Here is a 26228-nt window from a genome sequence, read left to right on the forward strand (position 1 = left end):
AGACTAATTTCCTCCTGGACATCATGTTTCTTTTACTTGTCCCATTGCAATAGCATCATGACTGCACCTCTGTCTCTTTGGTCTGCAATCCCATTCTCTGGTCTATAGGCTCTCTGAACCTTTCTAAATAAAAGCAAGTCTGATTATGTCCTTTCCTGGCTTCAAGTCTTCCAGTGGGTCCTCATCACTTACTTGTTTTCCATCACCTGGCCCCTGACTTATCTATGTTTCCTGTCACTCCCCAAATGTTATTAATTCCAAGATAATTTCACTTCTTCCATCACACTATGCTTTCTAGTTAGCCTCTGTACCTGTTACTCCTCCCAGAATGCACACCTTTGCATGTCTCTCTGTGGTCGCCTTCCATTCTCCAATTCCAGGGACTGTCCTCTGGCCTTACTACATTGGACTAATGATCCTCACTGAACGCTCATGAATTCTCATGAAAACTCCCCTTGGATACTTTTATGTTGTAGTTAGTATTGATCAGAGCTTTTCCAGGCCCCAGATTCAATAAGCAATCATTTAGAAAACATCTGTGTTAAGGCGTTTCCTAACAGAACCTAGTGACTCAGAGCAGCGAATACCAGACAAGAATCACGCTGCCGTCCCACACTCCCCATGGTATTATCTCAGGTGTTCCCATGCCACTCTTCACCCCTGGACCCATGCCTTCCCCTCGCTCCTCCAGCCTAGCAGAGTCATCCACGTGTGCTTAGTACTTTGTGTGCATCATGTCCGACTCAATTCTTAAAACATTCCTTTTTTTTAAATTTTTTTTTTAATTTATTTTTTATAGAGACAGAGAGTAATTCAGAGAGAGGGACAGACAGACAGGAACGGAGAGAGATGAGAAGCATCAATCATTAGTTTTTCATTGCGCATTGTAATACCTTAGTTGTTCATTGATTGCTCTCTCACATGTGCCCTGAAGCGGGCCTTCAGCAGACTGAGTAACCCCTTGCTGGAGCCAGCAACCTTGGGTTCAAGCTGGTGAGCTTTTACTCAAACCAGATGAGCCCGCGCTCAAGCTGGCGACCTTGAGGTCTCGAACCTGGGTCCTCTGCATCCCAGTCCGACACTCTATCCACTGCACCACCGCCTAGTCAGGCAAAACATTCCTTTGAAGAACAAGAAAGTTGCCACATCTATGTAGATGACCTATGTGTGATTGTGTATGTACACATATATGTTCATTTATCACAGGTATATCCTATGAGCTCTGGCATACTTAATGTGCCCTCTTAAATAGCTCAAAAGAACTTCAAAATCAAATTTCCACAAATGAATTCATCATTTCACCCCCTAATGTTGTTCTTCTGATGTTAGCAGTCACAGTGAATGGTGTCAGACACCCAACACTTCCCTCTTTAATGCCTACATCCAATCCATCACCAACTTCTGCAAACTTTCCCTCTGAAATACCTCTCCGACATGCCCAGGTCTGTCCACCTGCACCAGCGTCCGCCTAGTCCCAGCTTTCATCATCCCCTATGATAACCTCCACTTCCTCCCATCCTAGTCTCCTAGTCCTAGCAGTTTCCTGCAGCCAAGCTGGTCTCAGAATGCAAACCTGTCATGACCTTGCATTCTTCCCCATCCTCCAAACTCACTCAAAAGCCCTCCAGGGGCTTCCCATTGCTCTTTAAGAAAACAAAAACAAAAACAAACACCTTGCTACAGGGTCCTGGACAGTGAACCCCACCAGTCATTTCACACAGCCCCACCCTGTTGCCTTCAGCTGCCCAGCCTCACGCTTGCATCCCAGTCCTGTCCTCCTACCTGGGACGACACATTCCCCCAGGTGTCTGCTCAGTGGGAAAGCCCTCTCTTTTCTGCCACCAAGTCACTCTCAATCTCCCTTCACTTTCCCTGGGAAGTACTCTCTGATCACCTCAAGGATCAGGTCAAACCTTTCCATTCAAAGCTCCAAAAGCACCATGTTTTCTCCTCCACCTCCTCTTCTTTTCACATCTGTTTCTGTGGTTACTGGGCCGTGAGCCTCAGCTTCCAGAGAGTGAGAACCGCACCTATGTTCTGTCCATGTTATCCCCAGCACTTAGCAGAGCCCCGGGTGAGCAATCAGGACTTGAAAAGTTGAATAAATTAATTGGTTGGTGCATATTTGCTAGGCACTGAGCTAGCTGTGGGTGCTTTACATAGACTATCTCATTACATTCTCACAGCAGATTGGTGAGGCTGCTCCCATTCTCTGAGCAGCTCCATTTTACAAGTGAGAAAAACAGGGTCTATAGATAATAGGTAATTTCCCCACATCTCACAGTGTAAAAACTAAAAGTCCTGTACAGTAAAAAAAAAAAAAAAAAAAAAAAAATGCGCGTCTGGTGCCCATCCCTCGGGGGTACCTCTGTAGATGTGAACATATTAACCAAAGTAATTAGACTGTGAGAAGAAAGAAATCTCTGAATCTCAAATTGATCATTTCTATCTCTTGAGCAAACCTGAAAAGCCCAAGATCTATAAGAGTCAACAACACAACCCCATGGTTGTTGGGCTAGGTTGCTTAAACAGAAAAAAAATAAGTCTGCTGTGCCTGAATTGTACTTGCTCCATGAGCCTAACTGTTCTACCACCAGCGAGGCATGACAACCTTCCCAGTACAACACTGACTGGGACTGGTCTGGGGACATGTGTCTCAGAACAGTCAAGAAAGTCATCAAAGCAAAATTAATTACATCTCTTCTCACCATCAGGAAGACAACCTACCTCATTTTGGTTGACTGTGTTTGTATATGCAAAAGACTCTCCGGAGCCACTGTAAGTAGCATATGTGTATCCAGAGGTACGCCAAATTCTTCCTTCTCCCCACACACTGGTCCCTGCCTTTTGGGAAGAGAGGCATTTAGGCACGGCCATCTGCATGGCTCTTGTTGCAAGAGTGATACCTAAAAGCCTGGGGAAAATTTTATGTTGGTTGGTCATGAACATTTGGAAGAGTCTCATCTTCATTCCTGGAAGTTAAGGGTTGGTTGTTTTTTTTTAAGTATCATCACCACCATTTATGAAATGACCAGCATCATGACTATGGAGTTCTCAGCCCACCTGAGAGGTTGGGAGGCTGATGGATGTATTATCTTCCGGATATGACAGAGAGTCATTTAGAAGTCCTATTAGCTTCTCAGTCAAGACTACAAGAGAGCGAAATAACTCATTGATCTCAATAATACTGTCCGTATTATACTCAGGTATGGGTATCCCAAAACTGCCTAAGACTGGCTTGATCACTATATTTAAAATATATTAGATTCTGGACACTACTGCAAACCAATCTAATTCAGAAGACTGACAATTCATTGTTTTTCAATAAGACATTTATCTGGCAAGATAACCTTGTTTGCTAATAGAATATTTCCCCAGTTGGATGAATCTACATAGGAGGCCAAATGAAAGATCAGATTGGTTGGTGACTATATAATTAGGAATTCGATGTTATTAAGAAATATCTGTTTTAGTAGTCCTTTGCTTAAAACTCTTTTGATCTCTCCATTGCTTTCAGGATAAAACCCAAACCCTTTATTGACCTCCCGTTCTCCTTCCTTTTCAAATCTCACCTCAAGCATTTCTGTAGTCCAAACACATTGAACTACTGAACATGTCTTTGCTCTCAGGATAAACTCCCTTTCATTTTGACAAAATTCATATCTGTATCTCAAAGATTTATATTCCCTAGCAGTTCAAATTTTGAAACCAGCCACAGTCATTCTTTCCTCCATATTTCCATAGCAATGGGTACAGCTATCAACACTCAATCATTACAATTATTACCATATCCTCCCATGTATAACATGCTTCCAAGTATAAGACTCACCTTAATTTTGAGGCCCGAAATTTGGAAAAAAAATGTATTACATAAAGTTATTGAACTCAAGTTTTATTCATCATAAAATTCATACAACTCCTCATCACTCAAAACTTCCACCCATTAGCTTGTTCTCATCCATGTCTGATGACGAATCACTGTCTTCATATATTGCCTCGTCCTCAGTGCCGTCTATGGCATTTGAAATGCCACAGCCACTGTATAAGATGTACCCAGTTTTTAGACCACAAATTTTTCAAAAAAGGGTGTATTTTATACACCGGGAAATACACTACTTTACATATTCCTCTCCCTCGCTGAAATGTGATTTTCTTGGGTTGGAGCAATCTTATATATCTATTAAATCCTAATATTTGGCACATGGTAGAAACTCAAAAAATACTTTTGAACTGGTTGCTGTCTGTGCCCATTAAAGTAGGTGGTGAATGGCTTTATCCATTCCTTAATACTTCTATTCCAGAATATTCTGTTGAATAAAATATCCCTCTTTACATCCCATTAGATCAGTGGTTCTCCTAGGTTTTGAATTTTTTATTTTTTGTGTGACAGAGATAGAGTCAGAGAGAAGGACAGATAGGGACAGACAGACAGGAAGGGAGAGAGATGAGAAGCATCAATTCTTCGCTGCAGCACCTTAGTTGTTCATTGGTTGCTTTCTCATATGTGCCTTGATGGGGGTGAGGGGTGGGCTACAGCAGACTGAGTGACCCCTTGCTTAAACCAGTGATTTGGGCTCAAGCTGGTGAGTCTTGCTCAAACCAGATGAGCCCGCACTCAAGCCAGCGACCTTGGGGTTTTGAACCTGGGTCTTCTGCTTCCCAGTCCGATGCTCTATCCACTGCACCACTGCCTGGTCAGGAAGGTTTTGAATTTTTTGAGTAAAAAAGCATTTTTTAAAGCAATCTGGGAAACAATGAAGAAAAAAGATACCATATATTAACATCATAATTTTGATATATATTTTTAGTCTAAATCAGCAGAAGGGATATGATTTCAGAATAATAGGCAGTCTTTTAAGGTAAACAAATTTACCTTTATGAAAAATTCTCTAGATTGTCTTTATTTTTCATTTTACCTCCAAATGGTGAAAAATCAGCATTTAGAAAATATTGAACTAGGTCAGTGTCCTCTCCCCAAATAACTGTGAAATGCTGGGTATTATTTTATACATTCTAAGGTAGCATCTGAAATATTTTCATTTTAAGTTCAAACTGTTGTAATAAATGTTGTTCCGGCATGTTGTAAATTTTGACACAGCAAAGTAACCCTATATCTTCTTAGAAAATCCATTCAATGAAACCAATATGCCATAATTAGTTGACAACCAACATCATTCATTTAAAATAATTTAAGAGTTGAAAATTTACACTATTCCTTTATTTCTATCCTACTTCCCCAGTTTTATAATATGGTATTTATACTCAGAAGTCTATTATCAAACTAATTTATTTCTATGACTCTGAATGTTTAAAATATCCTGAAATGAGTTACCATTATAATTATTAGTGCACATGTGGTCAAAGCAACATAAACATTGATATTAAACAGGACATAAACATTCATTTATTGGAAATGCATTTCTTAAATTTGAGGGTTTTTTCCAACTAGTTAATGTGTTAAGAGTTTGTTTGCTAGAGTGAGAAAGGGGTGTCATACATCTTCTTCCCCTTTTTCTTCTTTTGAATAAATGCTGAGAACACTTGGTCATAAAAAATTATGGATGACTGGAATAGGAAGGGTTTTGTTTTAGCTACGTCTCAAAATTCTTTACACTCCTTCCAAGTTATGTGCATAAACCCCTTGGTGACCTGTCGTCAAAAGTTATTTTTAACGATCAACTCACACTTCAACTAGGTCCTTCCTCAGTTCTGCTGAAGTCAAAAACTGGAAGCTATCAGAGCTGCAGAAGGGTCGCTTCCAAGTGATTAGTGACATCTACTCTGTCTCTGGGGTCCCTTTTCTGTTTGGGGGCAGTGTAGCATATTAGGGATGGGTGAAAGGCTGACCTCTTTTTTTTTCTTTTGCCAAGTGGGAGCAAGGGATTGTGGAATAGGAGGTGGGAGAGGAACACCAGTTTAAGGGGTGCATTCTCATCAGTTCCATTTTTGGGGAAAAGAGTGCACATGGAAAGTTGAATGCCTGACAACTAAATCTTTTTTTTTTTTGTATTTTTCTGAAGCTGGAAACAGGGAGAGACAGTCAGACAGACTCCCGCATGCTCCCGACAGGGATCCACCCGGCACGCCCACCAGGGGCGACGCTCTGCCCACCAGGGGGCGATGCTCTGCCCCGCCGGAGCATTGCTCTGCCGTGACCAGAGCCACTCCAGCGCCTGGGGCAGAGGCCAAGGAGCCATCCCCAGCACCTGGGCCATCTTTGCTCCAATGGAGCCTCGGCTGCGGGAGGGGAAGAGAGAGACAGAGAGGAAGGGGGGGTGGAGAAGCAAATGGGCGCTTCTCCTATGTGCCCTGGCCGGGAATCGAACCCGGGTCCCCCAGCACACCAGGCCGATGCTCTACCGCTGAGCCAACTGGCCAGGGCCAACTAAATATTTTTTTTAAAACTGCCCGTGAGCTGACATATGCCATGGAAACTCTTTGTATGCCTCCAAGGCGAGGCATACCCCAGTGTGAAGAGCACTGTGCCAGACCCAGAAGCATTAGTTCTCCTTGAAGCAGTCATGTTCCAATAACGTATGTACCCTCAATCTCAAGCACAGGGGAGAGTCTGCTTGATCACATCGATGGGGTGGTGGGCTTCTTCTATAAAGACCCATCTCATGACCTACATTGATTCCATAGCTTTAGTTTCCAACCTCGTATTACCTCCAAATTCTGGGGGAAGGGAGTTACCTAAATTGGAACTGGAGCGACCTATGAAGTTATTGCGTGAAGCTGTGTAGGAAGTCCTGCTGTAGGGCATTTCTTCGTAGCACTGGACCTTTATAGTCTTGATATCTATCTTCCTTCCATGCCAGGTCCTGCTAAAGGTAAATGGTTTGCATTGTGAAAATGGATGAGTGTCAAATTGGTGGCAACTGAACAGAGTTTAGGAAACTGACCTATATTGGTGAAACAAATCTGTGAATCAAACAGTAGCTGCAAACTAAATAGTTGAGATGGATCTCCTACAGAAATCAGTAATGTATGTTTGGTTTTAATAATTCAGTTTGCAATAAAAAAAATAAATATCAAATCCTTACTCCCTTGTTCTCATTCTTTGCAGCCCATATAAAAAATCATACTGTAAAAAGAATTTATTTTTGTATAACTCATATATATGAAGGCATTTTACTTTTTACTTCATCTGAGAATACAGTGAGGTAACTCCTATTTGCTAGTAATTAGAATACAGAGAAACTATAATCACAAAATGGTTAGCTATTCTTAAATTTGGAATTTTCAAAAATTAATTAAAACCTATTGGTCAAATAAATTTGTAAATATGATATATGTGTTTGCTCGCTCATAGTTTGCATTGGGTGTGGGGGACAGGCTGTAAGCAGGCAGGGTTGTTATAGGCTAAGGCTTAGTTTTAAGATTAAGCCTTCCCCACCCTAAGTGACTTTGTATCAGAGACTTCCTTGTTTGTACATTGGATTAAAGGTTTTGATTTCTACACTATAAAATGGGGCAGAGGAGCCCATGCTGGAGGAGAGCAGAGAAAGGCCACGTGGAGGAGAGGAGAAGCAGCCAAGATGGCGGAATGCTGAAGGAGAAGCCAGTTTGTGCAGAGAGAAGGAGATGGGGAACAGAGGTGAATAAGGCTGGTGAGGTAGAAAACTTTGATTCTAGGAAACTCGAATAAGTCAGTGGCTTTGGGAGCCCTGAATGAAAAGGGAAGCATTTTCCCACTGTGTGTATTTCTTGCCCGCTGGGTGCAAGCTAGGATAAAGATGATGACCCACTAGTTCTTGGCTCTGTTGTTTCATTACCGTCTGTCCGAATCAAGTGAGAGAACCTGAACAGGCCAGGCGGCTTTGATGGTGGCTGCAGCAACTGGCTTTACAAAACATAACTTCACAGATGTTTTATTTGTGAACATTTTTAATGGCCCAGTAATTTTAATTGGATTTATTTTTATTCATTTGTTTTAATTTTTTAAAAATTTCGGAATAACCATCCTACAAGTGTACACTCTATGGACATGTCTTACACTGAATGACATGAAAATGTTTATCAACATTTTTTATTTACTTTAATTTTTTTTTTTTTTTTTTTTTTATTTTTCTGAAGCTGGAAACGGGGAGAGACAGTCAGACAGACTCCCGCATGTGCCCGACCGGGATCCACCCCGCACGCCCACCAGGGGCAATGCTCTGCCCACCAGGGGGCAATGCTCTGCCCCCGGGGGGGGGGGGGGTCGCTCTGCCGTGACCAGAGCCACTCTAGTGCCTGGGGCAGAGGCCAAGGAGCCTCGCTGCGGGAGGGGAAGAGAGAGACAGAGAGGAAGGAGAGGGGGAAGGGTGAAGAAGCAGATGGGCACCTCTCCTGTGTGCCCTGGCCGGGAATCGAACACGGGACTTCTGCACGCCAGGCCGACGCTCTACCACTGAGCCAACCGGCCACGGCTACTTTAAATTTTTTTTATCAACATTGTAAAGCTCCCATATTTCTGTTCTGTTTATTCAGTATAATTTTCATGTTTTTGTTTTTTGTTGAAAGTTCAAGGTTATGTGTCCCCAGTGCTTGTAAGTTTGTACATTCATTTACTGAGTCACCTAACAAATCTTTACCGACTATGTCACAGTCACTGTTCCTAGCTGCTGGAAATACAACAGTGAGCAAAACCAGAAATGGTCCCTGCCCTCCGGAAGCTGTCAGTTTATCCAGGGAGCGTGCAATAATCAAATAATTAATTACGCATGTGTAGAAACTGCAACTGTGACAAGTTCCATGGAGAGTTTAAAAATACTTGGAGAATCTGAGGCAGGATGTTTGAATATTGGGGGGAGGGGATTGGTGGTCTGGGAAAGCCGCCCTGAGGTCGTGATCTAAGGATTAACCAGGAACCGGGAGGGAAGAGCTTTACAGGCAGGGAACAGCTAGTGCAAGGCCCAGACAGGGATCAAAGCAAACAAGGACAGAAGGAGAGTGTCGGAGGAGGGAGGGAGCCAGGCAGAAGATGAGGCTTGGAGTAGTGGAAAATAGCCAGATCTTGCTAGGCTCTGCAGGCAAAAAAGTGTTTTGATATGTAGACCAATAAAAAATAATTGAAACCTTTCTAGGGTTTTAAGTGTGGGTGGGGGTGATAGAACCAGATTTGCATTTTGCAAAGATTACTGGCTTCACTGGAGGAACAGATTAGAGGGCAGAGCCAGAATGCAGGCTTTATTGAGATAGATGCTTCCTTGAACATATGCATATAAACTTAAGCTTTTGAAAAACAAATGTTTTAAAAGGATTGGAACTTTCCAAGAAAAGAAACAACTGGTATTTATCTTCTAAACCTTTCGTTTACTGGAGGGAGGAGGGCAAAATTGGTTCAAAATTAAGTGGAGAAAAAGAATGAACAATATTCCATCCCAGAAGTCCTGGGACAGGGGAAAAACGTGTCATTGACGATCAAAATTAACATCTCCCCCATATGAAAATAGCTTTATTAGGGTGTTTTTTGAATTCTATATCCAATATAAATTATATTCTCTATATAGGACAGTATAGAAAGTGTACTAATAAAATTTTTTAGAAACTGAAATTCTACTCCTGAGACAATTACTGTCTCCATTCTAATGAATATACTTGTAAACTGCCTTCCATGCTGTATTCACATATGAACTTATGTACAGTGTGTCCGTAAAGTCATGGTGCACTTTTGACCAGTCACAGGAAAGCAACAAAAGATGATAGACATGTGAAATCTGCACCAAATAAAAAGAAAAGTCTCCCAGTTTCATACCTATTCAGTGCAGTTCAATGTGGGCTCATGCACAGATTTTCTAGGGCTCCTTAGGAAGCTATCTCATATAGCCTCTACAGACTCCTCACTGACTGATGGCCCACCAGAACGGGGTTTCTCCACCAAGCTGCCGGTTTCCTTCAACTGCTTATCCCACTGAGTAATGTTATTCCTATGTGGTGGCGCTTCATTATAAATGTGCCGATATTCACATTGCACTTTGGTCACAGATTCAAATTTAGCAAGCCACAGAACACACTGAACTTTCCTCTGTACCATCCACATCTCGACTGGCATGGCCGTGGGCTGCTCAGCTGTATACACGGTGTTATGTCATCATCTGCGCATGTGCACATGCTGCCACATCATCCTACAGAAACTGGGAGGGTTTTCCTTTTATTTGGTGCTGATTTCACATTTCTATTGTCTTTTGTTGCTTTCCTGTGACCAATCGAAAGTGCACCATGACTTTACGGGCACACTGTATATGTTCTACGGACCTTGGCTTCTGTTCAGCAACATGTATATGCTCAGTGCTCAACAAAGTAGGTGCTCAATAAATATTAATTGGATGAATTTACTGCTTTTCTCACTCAATAATAAGTCTTGGACTTACGTAATGCCACACCACCCTTTTTAATGGCCAGTCAATAATGCATTATAGTAAGGTGACCAATCGTCCTCCTTTAGGGAGGACAGTCCTTCTTTTGTAAGTTTCATCCTTTTTGATACTGAAAGACTAATCTGTAAATGTTCGTATTCGATCGATGCAGAGTCAATTCATTGCGTGTGATGTGACGTATTTGTATTTGACATGACGATTAGTCAAGGATCAGTACCATGCGGCAAGACGCAATTATGAGACCCATGCACTCTACACGGGAGACCTTGAGAGCATGCGTGATATACCGAGCACGCTCAAATGGCTTTGTGTACTTCTTACTGAAACACTGCACGGCACATATGACATTATAGACTCATAATTATTTCTTTCTCAGTGACTATTCAATCATAGACAGGTAAGCACAATTCACATAAAATTCAATATAAAGAATATTTCTTGTTCAGATATTTCCAATATATTGTTACAAGATGATACATTGACAAAAAATATTCATTCAATTTTTCTTACAATTATTAAAAATTAATAGGCATGTAAGCATAATTACAATATAAAATATTACAAATGTTTTTATTATGCAGTTCTCATATTATAGTGTATTATTGTTGCAATGAATAAAATGTCTTTTATTTACGATATTGTTTTCTTCAATTTATTTTTGTCCTTTTCATTGTAAAAAAGTTGGTCACCTTAATTATAAGCATGTGCCACAATGTATGTGAATAACCCCGTATTATGAAAGCCCAAGTACATCTTTTTTTTTTTCTTTTTCCCCCCAAGTACATTTTAACATACCTGTCCAGGGTAAATTCCTAGGACTGAAATTTCTGGGTTAAAGAAACAAAATTATATATATAATTTTTTTTCAAACTTTGATGCATATAGCCAGTCTATCAGAAAAGTTATTCCTTTCTGTATTCTCAACTATATTCATTTTCACATTCAATAGTCACTTGTATTTTTCTTGTGTGATTTTTCTAATATGTGTTCTTTGTACGTTTTCTTCTAAAAGATATGTGTTGGTCTTGTTGATTTATAAGAGCCCTATGTATATAGAAGCCTTGTCTGTCTGGGGGGGGGGAAGGGATGCATTCGGATGACACTAGAATCTATGTAAACACAATAAATTAAAACCAATTTAAAAAAAGGGAAAAAAGCCTTGTCTGTCATATATATCCCAGATTCTTTTTCTAGTTCTCTATTTTTTAAAAAAGATTTTATTTATTAATTTTAGAGAGAAAAAGAGAAAGAGGGAGGGGGAGGAACAGAAAGCATCAACTCAAAGTAGTTGCTTTTCATATGTGCCTTAACCGGGCAAGCCCAGGGCTTCAAATCAGGGACCTTAGCATTGTAGGTCAATGGTTTCATCCACTGTGCCACTACAGGTCAGTTTCTCTTAATTTTATTTTTTTAATTGAATCAATTGGGGTGACTGGTCAACAAACTCATACAGGTTTCATGTGCACAATTCTATAACACATCTTCTGTACACTGTATTGTGTGTTCACGCCTCCACTCCAAGTTCCTAGTTCACTTAAAAAAACTTTTGTTAAAAAAAAAAAACAAAAAAAACTTTTGTTGAAGACACACACACAAAAAGAAAAAATTAAAAAAAATTTTTAAAAACCCCACTTTTGTTAATTATGGCTTTGAAAAACAAGTTTTATAATTTACATAGTCAATTCTGTCAACTTTCTCCTTTAAGGTTTCTGGCTTTTATGTTCTCCTGAGAACCAGGTTTTTCAAACCCCAGGATAAAAATATGTACCTAAGAGTGTTTTCTTTCGCTAGCTTTACACTTTTGAAAGCGTTTCTGGAGGGCAACCAGGGGGTGCCAGTGAGATTTTATTAAAGTATTCATTCCCATTGCCAGAAATTCCCCTTTCTGAATTTAGTTTAAGGAAATAAAATACAACTTGGTAGTTTCAAGGATATTCACTAAAGAGTTGTTTAAAATGGCAAAAGAATCTGTTAACAATGAAAAGTTCAACAATGGCAGATTGGTTAAATCAATTATGGTATATCCATAGCCGTTAACATGATACTAAAAAGATTGAATCAATTTAAAACATATTCATTACTGAAAACACAAATACACTAAAAGCCAATTCATAAACACCAAAAAAAAAAAATGATTTCAGCTATGCACAGAAAATCTGTATTTACATAACAGTGGTTAGTTCTGGGTACTGGAAATAATGGGTTGTCTTCTTTTTCTTTTGTCTTATGAGTATGTTTGAATAATAAAAAAGTTTAAAATTTAGTATAGCCCATAATTATGCAGATATAACATTAAGTGTATCATGAGTGTTTTAGTAGCTAGACTACAGACTATTTCCATTGTCTTCAACCTTACAGATACAACTTTTGCCTCATTCAATAACCAAGTCAGTTAACCCTTTATATAAATACTTGGCTTTCCTCATCTGTTGAATGAAGATAAAAGTATCTATAGAATCTTGATTTAACTCACAGGGAAGTTGTGTAAAGTGTTTGTAATACAGTGTAAGCTACATAGAAAATGGTACTAATATTATATTCAACTACATTATTATCATTGCTCTTTTTGCTTAAATCCCTTTACTGAGGTATGACACATACACAAAGCTATACATATTTAATGTAAACAACTGGATGAGTTTGGAGGTAAGTATATACCCATGACACCATCACTACAATCTATGCCATAAACACATCAATCAGCTTCAAAGGTTTCCTACTGCCCACTTTATATTTTTTTTTTCTCATAAGGACACCTAAGATCTACCTTCTTAGCAAGCTTTAGGTACACAATGGAGTACTGCTAGCTCTAGGCACCACGCTGTGCAACTGACCTGGAGGATGCTCAACTTGTTAACTGAAACTTTGTACCCTTTGACTAATACCACTCATTCCCTCTCTCCAGCCCCAGGCAAACACAAACACCCTGGGATCATGTAGTATTTCTTCTTCTGTGCTTATGCTTACTTCTTCACTCAGCCCTCCAGGTTCATTCATGTTGTTACCAACAGCAGGATTTCCTTCTTCTTTTTTTTTTTTAAGGGCTGAATAATAGTCCTGTATACACATATTATTGTGCTTTTAATGTAAGTACGATAAAAACATTAGCTCAATACCTCTCAAAATACTGTTTTTTAATTAGCTAAGGGGGGGGGGGGGAAGGCATGAAGAAAAGTTCCCTACCAAAAGAGATTGTAAGAGAAGAGAAAATAGACATTTACTAACTGCCTATTGTGTGCCAGGTTGAGGTTGCGTAGGGGAGTGTAAGAGTGAATGATACAGTGTCTATTCTCAGGTCTTCATTCTGGAGGGTGACACATGTCCATCCAGTAACAGAATCATAGGCCATTATCCCTAGACCCCTAGGAGGCCAGGTGCCTCTACTAAGGCAGTACAGTCAAGTGTGACCACCAAAGGTCAGCTGAACCAGATATGGGAGCTCAGCCTCATCAGTGACAGTGAGACTGTATCAGGTGGCCTGCAGCAGCTTTATACAGCCTAAACTGAAATTAAAGGATAAATTGGTTGGGGATACCCCATTCTTGGGGGGTTCCCCTGGTAAGCATAAGGGGGAATCCCCTGAATATGGTAGAACCCCAACTGTAAATAGAGGGGCTAGAGGGGAGTACAGATCCCTGCTTGCTAGTATTAAACTGGAAGGAGTAGGGGGAATTCTTAAAACTCCCATTTACAAAGTAGGAGATCCCCTTCTGTCACTCAAAGTCCCCTCACACAGGGTATTCTGAGACATCTGTGGGTACTATCCTCTTGAACTTCATTTCTGACTCCACCTTCCTTCAAGGATTAGAGAATGACAACTGAATATATATTTATACATACGGAATGAAAAGAGTATATATACACTCACACATATATGCATATACCACACAAGCACACTTGGCTGATAGGAGTTCAGTGGTCCCAGAATTTAAGTCATCTATTTGTACCACTGGAATCTAATTCTTATTCATTTCTAATAAGTCCATATTCACAGGTCATTTGAGACAGAAGATACTGTAAATAAGATATGTGAGAAAAATTCAGTTTTGATATAATACCATCATGGATTCTGCCACTAACAGAAAACAAGAATAGTAATACAAGTATAAACTTAGTGCCTACTACGTACTAGGCACATAACATGAAAAGAAGCAAAGATATGAATTTAACAGTTTTGTAATGAAAACAACCTTTGAAGTTGAAATAAAAATTCTCAAGTCCATTTTTACTTCCCATCACGTTAATCCTACACAAGCAACTAATTTCAACAGCTCTTTCCACTTTTGGTGAAGGAGCTGCTGGTGGTTAGAATATAATAAACAATGCATGTATTTGCAAACTGCCTAGAATTTAAAAATCGCATTAAGGACATCTGGCCTGTGTTGGCACAATGGATAGCGCATTGACCTGAAACCATGAGGTCACTGGTTTGAAACCCTGGGCTTGCCTGGCAAGGCACATAGGAGAAGCAACAAGCAAACAATGAACAACTAAAGTGAAGCAACTATGAGTTCATACTTCTCACTCCCCCCTTCTCTCTGTAAAACCAATACATAAAATCTATAAATAAATAAATAAATATGCACTGAGGACAAAGCACAGTATATAATTACACTCTTCCATATAGCCCATGGAGGCACATATTAAATACAGCCATGTATATATTTAAAAAAAAAACACAAAACCCTGACCAGATAGCTCAGTTGGTTAGAGCATTGCCCAGATGTGAGAGGTTGTGAGTTTGATCCCTGGTCGCACATACAGGAACAAGAAACAGGTCGACATTCCTGTCTTTCCCTCTCCCTTCCTCTCTCTAAAGTCAATAAATCAAAAAAAAAATTTTTTTTAATCGATTTTAGATTTTTTTTTTTCATTTTTCAGAAGCTGGAAACGGGGAGGCAGTCAGACAGACTCCCGCATGCGCCCGACCGGGATGCGCCCGACCGGGATCCACCCGGCATGCCCACCAAGGGGCGATGTTCTGCCCCTCTGGGGCATCGCTCTGTTGCATCCAGAGCCATTCTAGCGCCTGAGGCAGAGGCCACAGAGCCATCCCCAGCGCCCAGGCCAACTTTGCTCCAATGGAGCCTCGGCTGTGGGAGGGGAAGAGAGAGACAGAGAGGAAGGAGAGGGGAGGGGTGGAGAAGCAGATGGGTGCTTCTCCTGTGTGCCCTGGCCGGGAATCGAACCCGGGACTCCTGCACACCAGGCCGATGCTCTACCGCTGAGCCAACCAGCCAGGGCAAAAAAAAAATTTTTTTTAAAGATAAATACAGCCACGCAGGCAGAATCCTCTCATTTTTCCAAGGTACAAATTAGGTCAACATCAGAGATTCTACTGCCCTAAACTTCCCAATTACTAAAACATAGCAGGACAAAATTTTTAAAAATCCACAAACCATACCAATCTGAGGACCTATATTGGAATTTTTTTTTATAAATAAATTTTTATTTTAATGGGGTGACATCAATAAATCAGGGTACATACATTCAAAGAAAACATTTCCAGGTTATCTTGTCATTTAGTTCTGTTGCATACCCATCACCCGAAGGGAGATTGTCCTCCGCCACCCTCCCTATATTGGAATTTCAAGCTGATGATCACTGGTGGCCAGGTGACAATATGGATAGGTGAAAATATGATTATGACTGGAAAAATAATTCAAAGCCAAAATCTCTTTTGTGGCAGATTAGTAGCATCATTCTTTACATTAAAATTACATTTCATCTATTATAGATGGTAAAATTACAGTGAATAAGTGGAAGTTGCTTTGAGTAAATCTATACAATCAATAAAAAGTAGAGTCTAGCTGTGCCTGTATGTATGTAGTCCATTTAAAAATATTAAGATAGCCCTGGCTGGACAGCTTAGTTGGTTAGAGCATCATTCCAATGCACACACGTGTGGGTTTGATTCCTGATCAGGGAATATAAAGGAACATATACAGGAAAAGATCTGTTTCCGTCTGTCTCGTCCCCTTCTCTCTCTAAAATAAATAAATTAAATATATATACATATAAATATTAAGATAAGTGGTGTTTTATAATACTATCTCCCAGAAAATCCATTTTTAAAAGTTAATCTTGGCCCTGGCAGGGTAGCTCAGTTGGTCAGATATTCCAAGGTTGTGTGTATGATTCTGGTCAAGGCAGAAATGATTGCATAAATAGGTAGAACAACAAAAAAAATAAAATTAATCTTGAAAAACATACCTTATTCTATAATACATTACATATTCAAAGCTTTAAATACTATTATTTTAAAAATAGAAATTTCTTAAAAGAACAGAAACATAAAACTAGAGAGCCTAAATATTGTAACACATGCTCTTTATAGAACATTAATATGTAATATATTCCATTAATATACAATATGGAAACTTAAAATCCCTAATACTATATAAACTATAACTGCCGAGTCCAGATGTACATCTCATTTTTCTACGTACATCCTAATATACATGTATTAATATAAAAATGTAAATATCCTTTTTCCACTCAATTATCTTGAATACATTGATATTTTGTTTGTGATTAACCCTTTAATGTACTTCTTAAAAGACTAAAACCCCTTTTCATAGTTTGAGAATATCATTTTTACCCAAAATAAGTTTGAATAAAACTAATTTGAGATTTAGTTCACGTTTAAAAATAGTAAAATGAGCTTGACTTAGAGGGTGAACATAAAATACGGTGTACAGAAATATGTCATAGAGTTGGGTAGCTGAAACCTGTATCATTCTGTTAATCAGTGTCACCTCAATAAATTCAATTTAAAAGAAAAAAATAAAAATAGTAAAATCAGTTTAAACACTTTAGAATTTGCTAAATTTAGCATATTAAAAATTTTTTAATCAGCATAAGTGCTCTAAGTTAGAAAACCTTTATCCGGAAAAACTCGACTAAGATTATGAGTTTCATTTCCATTTCAATCTATTCTTCTAATCATTCCAAATTCCATATGCAATGTAAACAGTTAAAAAATGTCTTGGAAATGGATTCTTGTGTCTGTACAGGGAGCGATCCGAGTCCCATACAACGTGCGTGTGAGCAGACTCCTCCCCACTCCTGGGGAAAACCCTGCCTAATATTTATAACGTTATGACATAGTGTAATACTCACAAGGTGGTTGTAGAAGTATAAACACCACTGCAGTTATCTGATTGGCTGCTGGTGATGTCACACCCATGTCAATACTTCCCAGTGAACGCACGTGTTCGACCTTTTATTTAAATTTCCATTTCATCACAGCAATAAGACACTCGGGGCGGTGCATTTTCAGCGAAACGACTGTCGCCCGGGGCCCGAGGTGCCGCCTGGCACACAGCGGGCGTCGCGGCGGGAGGTGTCCGCGGTAGGAGCCTCCTCGCGCAAAAGGCACCGCCCGGGCCAGTCTTTGTCACGGAGCGAAATAAAATAAGTTAACTTCCTCGGGCGCCACCACCCGCCCCCGGCAAATGACACGGCCGGAGCGCCGCTCCCACCGCTCCCACAGTCATTTCCCGACTCCCAGGTGGACGCGTGGCGAGAGGAGGAAAATGAGCGTCCCGGGCGCGGGTAGGTGCGTGCGGGCAGCGGGGAGGCGGCCAGCCCTGACACTCGCCAGCTGTCTGTCCCCGCGGAGGCCGACCCGGCCGCAGACGCCCGCCCCTCCCGAGACCCCGGCCCGCCGCCGCCGCCCGCGCCCCCGCCCCGGCCCCCGCCCGCAGTGCCCGCCGCCGCCCCCGCCCGCCGGGTCGCGGCGCCCCCACCCCACCCCACCGGCCCGGCCCAAGCCCAGCCCCCTCCCCGCCCGGCCCCCACCCTCTCCCCCTCCAGCGGTGGCTGCTACCCCGGTGCATTGTGGGCGCACGGTCCGTTGTTCATTTGCCATTCGACCTCCGCCGGGGCCTGGTCGGACGGAAACGCTCCGCCGGCTTCATTGTCGGGCGTTATGTGGCGGAGCCCTGCGCTCTAGAGAGCCTCGCGTCCTCGGCGCCTCGGACCTGCGGCGGCGGCTCGGCGGCGGCGCGCCGGGCGGGCTCTCGGCTCGGAGGATCGGTGCGGCGCCCGGAGGGGCGGCGAGGGGCGTCCGCACTCCGCCCAACTTCCAAGGCCGCACGCGCCCGCCCGCTCCTCGCCTCCCCGCCGTCCCTTCTCCGCGCGGGACGCGGCCGGAGCGCGGCGGGCGGGGACGCAGGACGCGGAGGCGGCGGCCCGGTGGCGGCGGCGGACGCGTGAGGCGGCCCCGGGAGCGAGCGCGGGCCGGGCGGGAGGGCGAGGCCGGGCCGCGAGACCGGAGCGCGGGGAGCGCGCGGGACGCGGCCCGAGGCGGCGCGAGCCGGGCAGCGGGCGGCGGCGGCGCGCGCCATGTCGTTCAGCGAGATGAACCGCAGGACGCTGGCGTTCCGAGGAGGCGGGCTGCTCGCCGGCGCCGGCGGCTCCGGGAACAATAACGCCGGCGGGGAGGCCTCGGCTTGGCCCCAGCAGCCCGCGCCGCGACAGCCCCCGCCGCCCGCGCCGCCGCAACCCAACGGGCGGGGGGCGGACGAGGAAGTGGAATTGGAGGGCCCGCAGCCCCAGGACGCGGAGGCCTCCGCCGGCGCCGCCGCCGACGAAGCCCCGGAGCCACCGCTGCCCCCGGACGCGGGCGGCCCCAGCTCGCTGGGCGGCGGCGGCGCGGGCGGTCCGCTGCTGGCGGAGAGGAACCGTCGGACTCTGGCTTTCCGCGGCGGCGGCGGCGGCGGGGGGCTCGGCAACAATGGCAGTAGCCGCGGCCGGCCCGACCCCCCGGCGTGGCCCCCGCGGCACTTCAATGGGCGCGGGCCGGCGGCGGTGGAGCTAGAGCTGGACGCGCTGGAGGGGAAGGACCTGGTGCCGGACGGCGCGTCCCTGAGCGACAGCACTGAGGACGACGAGGAGGGGGCGAGTCTGGGCGACGGCAGCGGGGCGGAGGGCGGCTGCGGCAGCCGGCGGTCGGGCGGCGATGGCGGGGACGAAGCAGAGGGCGGCGGCGTGGGGGCCGGCGACGGCGAGGCTGTCCAGCACTTCCCGCTCGCGCGGCCCAAGTCCCTGATGCAGAAGCTCCAGTGCTCCTTCCAGACCGCCTGGCTCAAAGACTTCCCCTGGCTGCGCTATTCCAAGGATACCGGCCTCATGTCGTGCTGTTGGTGCCAGAAGACCCCCGAGGACGGCGGCAGCGGGGACCTTCCGCCAGTGGGGCATGATGAGCTGTCGCGAGGGACCCGCAACTACAAGAAGACCCTCCTCCTGAGGCACCACGTCTCTGCCGAGCACAAACTCCACGAAGCCAACGCCCAGGTACTGTATGTATATCTTGCTCCTGCTTTCTTCAGGTCCTTTAGGGAAAGGTTTGCCAGCTAAAACCTCCGCTTTCCCTGGGGAAGCATCGTTCCAGTGGGGCACCAGTGGGGAGAGGTGCCGGCAACTTGTGCGTGGGAGGTCAGCTAGCCTGGGAACAAGTTCTCCGAAGTTATCTGGGTGCTGGGGGGAGGGAGAGGGAATGACAATTTACCAACCGTAGCGCTGAATTTACCTTATTTTTTAGGAACCAGATAGATATCTTTGCCCATCAGATTGATTCAAAAAGAAAACTTAATAAAATAAGGTTGTAGGTTTTAGCTCTGAAAGGTTGACGGCTTTGCGGTCAACATTTTTATTGCCTGTGATTTTTGAAAAGCTCCTTAAGTCATAGTCCTTAGCATGCTGGTGGAAGTCAAATCTGGCAACTCTTTGAAGAACAAATTAGTTCATCTTTGACTCTGATCCTTTTAGGAAAACATTTAACTGAGAAAATTCTTTGTATCAGGTCAGAATAGTTTGAAATATGAGAGTAGTGTGTAAGTGTAGTGGAGTTATTTGCTTATTGCACTCCTTTCTAAATTTTACTAAATTCATCTCCGTTGAACATTTTGTTTAACTTCGCTTTTGGTAAATTATTGTAGTTCTTACCTGTTTTCTCCTCAGATTTCTGTGTTGAGATTTTATATAGTCCCCCCTTTTCAAAAGTTGGTTTGGACTGGTAGAGAACATATTTACCAAACTCCTTGAAATCAGGTCCTTAGTTACAACACAAGTAAACTGCTCTTTAGTTCATAATTCTTATTTTAATAGTTTCATTGTAGAGATAGTAGTCTTTATCATTTTGATAGTGCCCTTTTAAGGCAAGCAGATGTTCATACGTTCTCCCTTAAGACTTTTAGACAACCTGTGGTGGTGGGTGGGATTCATTCTCTCGAACTGGTAGCCAGCAACTGGTTTGGAAAGTTGACTTGTAGATATTAGTCCTTTTATGTTTATTGGAGTGGTCTTGCTGTTCAGAACACTTATACTGGAGTTAATTAGGCAGTATTTAATAACCACACAGCCCAGAAGCTTCTCGGATTTAAGGTTTTAACTTCAAAGCATAGGTTTATTTTTCCCAGTGGACAATGGCAATAATTATTGCAAAAATTTTAGCTGCCTGAGCCATAGAAGGAAAGTTACTTAAAGATATAAGGTCCAGAAAGGTTAAGTAAATTGTCCTGAGTCTTAGAGCCCTTGGTGACAACTGAGACTAGAGTGAGTCTGTAAGGAATGTTGTAATGGGAAAAGAATGGGTTTGGTAGGAAATCTGGGTTCAGATCTCAGCTTTCTGCAATTACTAGCTTTGTGAGCTTTGGCAATGGAGTGAAATAGAACTGACATTTCCTTGTCTTCCATATGCCAATCACCCCTACCTTAACTCTGCAAAGTAATTATCTTGCTCTCATTTTACAGAAGAAGAGTCTGAGGCTTTAAAGGGTTAAGTAATTTATTTCTGAAGTTAAATAGTAAAGTGGGTGGAGGTGGTGGACTTGTGAAAATGAAAGTGGACTTTTCTAAATAATGGCTAGTTATATAGAAAATTTTTAAAAAGACAATTAGAATGAATTTTCTTAATATACAATGGGCCAGTTATTCCTCTTATCAGTAGTCTCTCCCTGTAGGCAAATATGAATGGGAATGCAAATTATAATTAGCTGCTTAGTGAACCTGAAATCAGAGGAAGGGGAATTAGTTGGATCACCTTATGACAGACTTGGTATGGTGCACGTATCCTTCCCCTTAGGCATGTATCTGGCTCACGGAATTCATTCTTAGGTAGAACCATTATTAAAACATTATTAAACTTGATCTCTGAATCATCCTTCCCCTCCCATCCCCTTGAAGCTCCCTTTTTATAGATCTAATCTGCAGCCCATCCTCTTTCTTGGGACATTCTTTCATTAGATGAGGGGATTCAGTGTAGTTTGTCTGAGGCTATATATTGGTTCCCTTGATTGGGTTTTTGGATGTTTCTGCTCTGAATTGATCCTAATCATTTCTGTTTTAATTCTAGTTTGGAGTATTACTTTGCTATTGTGTGTGCCTTGCAGGTACCACCTATATTTCTCATTTCTCTTTGTTAATATGAATGGCAGGTTCAAGAACTGACAAATTCTTGTGGACAGTTCATTTTTTCCCATTGGTCAGCTGTCCTTGCTGGCCTGTAGGAGGCAGTATAACACAATCTGTAAGAGAACTTTTGAGTTTAAGGTTAGGAGGACGCAAGTCCTGATCCTCTTTCTTGGCAGGCAGAACTTCTCGTTTCCTCATGGCATGCAAGGTATATGTGCCAGGACTTGGCACTTAATAAATAAAAAACTTTTTTTTTTTAAGTCATCATTCCTGTTTTCTCAGCAAGTAAGTGTAGCAAGATGCTTTTCTTGTGGCCTGGCATCTCATGTCTCAGGGTTACCAATTTTATCAGTTTGGAAGCCAATTAAGTTGATCTCGTGGAATCACTCTGATTCTAGAGAGCAAATCAGGTCCCATTCTCGTATCTTCAGACACTTTGGCCATTCAGTTCTATGAACTTTGAGATTTTTCTCAGTCTTATGAAAAATGACTTGTATTAACTTTCTCCTATCTTAGAATATTGAAATGAAACTCTCTGAGCTTCAGGAAAGAATTCAGTTTGAGGCTGTGGTAGTTCAGTATTCCACACATACAACTACCCTTTTTTTTTTTTTTTTTTTTTTTTTTTAAAGGAAGCCTGTTTTTTGAGAGGAGTTTGGCCAAATCTCAGTATGTCACTACAGGTTACTTTTCTTTCTTATTTTTTCTGTAAGTAAGAAAAATTCTTTTTCATTAATTCCATGGTAGCGACCAAAACATGGCATCCTCTTAAAAAGTTTGATATTCTTGTGTTAATTGGATGTTAATTGTTAAGGACTTTTCATGAAAGAGTGTAATAAGCTGTCAGAATCTGTTCTGAGCCTTCTATTTCAAAGAGATTTCCTATATTGGTTAAAAGGATGTGTGAGTATAGGGTATAAAGGACAGCATATAGTTTTCATTTTGCCCGACAACTGAGTATATCTTCAGAGACTCAAGTTCAATAATTAGCTCATACAGGATTTGACCAATTAGTCTAGAGAACTTTAAAATTGCTTTAATAACAGTGATTACCACTGTATCATGGTTCAGATCACTTTGTTCCCATGTGGAAATTTTCATAGCCGCAATCACATATTCTGTCAACTCTTTCCCTGGAACATGCCCTCAGATGTATATTTATAAATTTGTTTAACCTTTCCAGAAAGTAAAGACTGAATTCATATCAGTGGTTTGATTGAATTAACTATATGGAGGTTGTTGAGGTCATCAATTAAAGCAAGGGGGAAACAACAACCTTGTTTGAATTTGACAAAAATTTGGCTCAAGGTTTATTGTTTTAAGCAATTTAGGAAAAAATTTGAAAAACCTTTCACTAAGAAGGAGAAATACTACTAAAAATGAGCCTATGGTCCATTAAATAACCATTTTATAGAATAATATGTAGGTTTTAACATTGTGTTAGGTTCTGTAATCATTTACTGAAAACTAAAATTCTGGGTAGGTAAGTAAATACTAGTTAAATAGCATTTTCTTATTTAGTGGATTGATTACAGATGAGCTCACTATTTGTAACTGAAGTTATGTCTATCACTGTCCCCTCAGAAGGGTGGTGTAGATTTCTCTACAAGTTGGTGGCATTATCTAGCTCCCCAAGTTAGAATGCTGAAGACCCTGTGATTCCCGTCTCCTTGAACTCCCCCCCCCCATCTAGTTAATCACTCAAGTTCTGATTTTACCTTAACAAATATTTTTCTAGACTGCCTTACCACCTCTCCCCCACTGACATTGTCCTATTTCCCTAGTTAAGGTCCTTGTTTATTGCAAGTATGTTGCACGGTAACAGTAGCTTCCTTGGTCCCAGTATTTCCAGTCTTAGTCCCCAGTATTAATCCTCCACTTCGATTCCAGTCAGCTCTTCGCTAATCCACTCACTCTGCTTCTAAAGCTCTGTAAGGCACCTTTAGCAGTGGTTGTTAATCTAGTCAGGGATTCCAGTCTCTTCAGATAATCTGATGAAAGCTATAGACACTTACCTCAAAATGCTCATCAGTGCACATATCTTGGGGATTTTTGGATCACCCTGAAGTTTTTCATAAATCTGGAATTATGAGGATACTCTAGACCAGCGGTCCCCAAACTACGGCCCGCGGGCCACATGCGGCCCCTTGAGGCCATTTATCCGGCCCCCACCGCACTTCCGGAAGGGGCACCTCTTTCATTGGTGGTCAGTGAGAGAAGCCCATTGACCATCTCATTAGCCAAAAGCAGGCCCGTAGTTCCCATTGAAATACTGGTCAGTTTGTTGATTTAAATTTACTTTTCTTTATTTTAAATATTGTATTTGTTCCCGTTTTGTTTTTTCACTTTAAAATAAGATATGTGCAGTGTGCATAGGGATTTGTTCATAGTTTTTTTTATAGTCCGGCCCTCCAATGGTCTGAGGGACAGTGAACTGGCCCCCTGTGTAAAAAGTTTGGGGACCCCTGCTCTAGACCATCTTGGTTCTTTTTCTCACAGTATCTTATTCGTTTAGAGTGCACATCCTTCCAGCCTACTCTTTTTTTTTTTTTTTTTTTAATTTTTTTTTTTTTTAGATTTTATTTATTCATTATAGAGAGGAGAGAGAGAGAAGGGGGGAGGAGCAGGAAGCATCAACTCCCATATGCGCCTTGACCAGGCAAGCCCAGGGTTTTGAACCGGCAACCTCAGTGTTTCCAGGTTAACGCTTTATCCACTGCGCCACCACAGGTCAGGCCCAGCCTACTCTTGTCTTCTTTAAGGCTCTGCTCAAATCTTTCCTCCAAAAGGCATCCCATCACGTCTGGAAAAATTGGGATACATGTGCTTCCTGTCTGCTCTCATAACACTCCTGACATATTCTTCAGTACTTTAAGAGTTTTGCTCACTAGTAATAACTTTGGTCTTTAGTACTAAGAATTTACTTGGTTCAGGAAATAATATTGGCCATTTATTTCCGCTCTCTTTCACCCAAATACTCAGGTAATACTCCCCTTGGAGAGTATACAAACTCTTGGTTTGTAAAGCCTTCATTGCTAAGGGCATAGTTAATAGTTGCTTTCAAACACAGCCTACTGCTAGAATCAGTAGTGAAAAAGAATTGCTAGTGTTGCTTGTAAAAGCAGGGACATTACTGTTATGCAATGGTAATGAGAAAAAATAGTGGTTGACTAATAGTGCTTGACTTTTATAGTTCACATTAGAATGGGCAAATGTTTTGGTGGATAGGCTATTGTCTGAAAGCATTTAAAAAAAATTTTTTAAGGGGATAGAGCATAGGCTTGGCATATGGACATCTGGGTTCGATTTCTGGTCAGGGCACACAAGAAAAGTGACCATCTGCTTGTCTTCTCCTCCCTCTCCCCCTTCCTCTCCCTCTCCTTCTCCCTCTCCCTCCATCCCCCTTTCCTTCCATCTCTCTCTCCCCCCATCTCCCTCTCTCCCTCTCCTTCACCCTCTCCCTCTCCTCTTCCTTTTCCTCTCCCTCTCCCCCTTCTTTCCCTTTTCCCTTCCCACAGCCAGTGGTTCAGTTTGAGCATTGGCCCAGGCGCTGAAGACGGCTCGGTTGGTCCAAGCATGTCAGCCTGGGAGTTGCTGGGTGGATCCTGATCGGGGTGCATGTGGGAGTCTGTCTCACTGTCTCCCCTCCTCTCACTTGAAAAGCAAGGTGGAGAGAGAGGGGGAGAAAACCATCAATTTGTTGTTCTGCTTGATTATGCATTCATTGGTTGATTCTTTTTTTTTTTTTCTTTTTCTGAAGCTGGAAACGGGGAGAGACAGTCAGACAGACTCCCGCATGCACCCAACTGGGATCCACCCAGAGCCATTCCAGTGCCTGGGGCAGAGGCCGAGGAGCCATCCCCAGCACCCGGGCCATTTTTGCTCCAATGGAGCCTCGCTGAGGGAGGGGAAGAGAGAGACAGAGAGGAAGGAGAGGGGGAGGGGTGGAGAAGCAGATGGGCGCTTCTCCTGTGTTCCCTGGCCGGGTATCGAACCCAGGACTCCTGCACGCCAGGCCGACGCTCTACCACTGAGCCAACCAGCCAGGGCAGTTGATTCTTTTTTTAAAAAAGATTTTATTTACTGTATTTCCCTGGGTATAAGACACACCTTAATTTGGGGGCCCGAAATTTGGGGGAAAAAATGTATTACATTAAGTTACTGAACTCAAGTTTTATTCATCATAAAATTCATATAACTCCTCATCACTGTCAAAACTCCCATTCATTAGTTTGTCCTCATCTGTGTCTGATGATGAATCACTGTCTTAAACAATGAGTGCAAAAACAAGCGTGAAAAAGCAGGAAATGCAAGTAAAAAATCTACAACCACTATATAAGTTGTACCCAGTCTTGAGACCCCAAATTTTTCGAAAAAAATGTGTGTCTTACTCATGCAGAAGTACGGTATTCATTTGAGGGGGGGGGGGAGAGGGGGCAAGGAGCAGGA

The 26228-nt window shown here is 42.6% G+C and overlaps 1 protein-coding gene across 1 annotated transcript in view; it reads left to right on the forward strand.

Annotated features, from left to right (window-relative positions):
* The first annotated feature begins 18566 nt into the window (after positions 1 to 18566).
* ZBTB10 (zinc finger and BTB domain containing 10) overlaps positions 18567 to 26228 on the forward strand; it is a 37920-nt gene continuing 30258 nt past the window's right edge. Inside the window, exon 1 of the mRNA XM_066266377.1 lies at positions 18567 to 19661. Coding sequence (XP_066122474.1) covers positions 18711 to 19661 — 951 coding nt within the window. The 5' untranslated portion in view covers positions 18567 to 18710. The remainder of the gene's footprint in view (positions 19662 to 26228) is intronic.

The sequence above is a fragment of the Saccopteryx bilineata genome, chromosome 3 (assembly GCF_036850765.1).
Source record: "Saccopteryx bilineata isolate mSacBil1 chromosome 3, mSacBil1_pri_phased_curated, whole genome shotgun sequence".
Taxonomy (NCBI): domain Eukaryota; kingdom Metazoa; phylum Chordata; class Mammalia; order Chiroptera; family Emballonuridae; genus Saccopteryx; species Saccopteryx bilineata.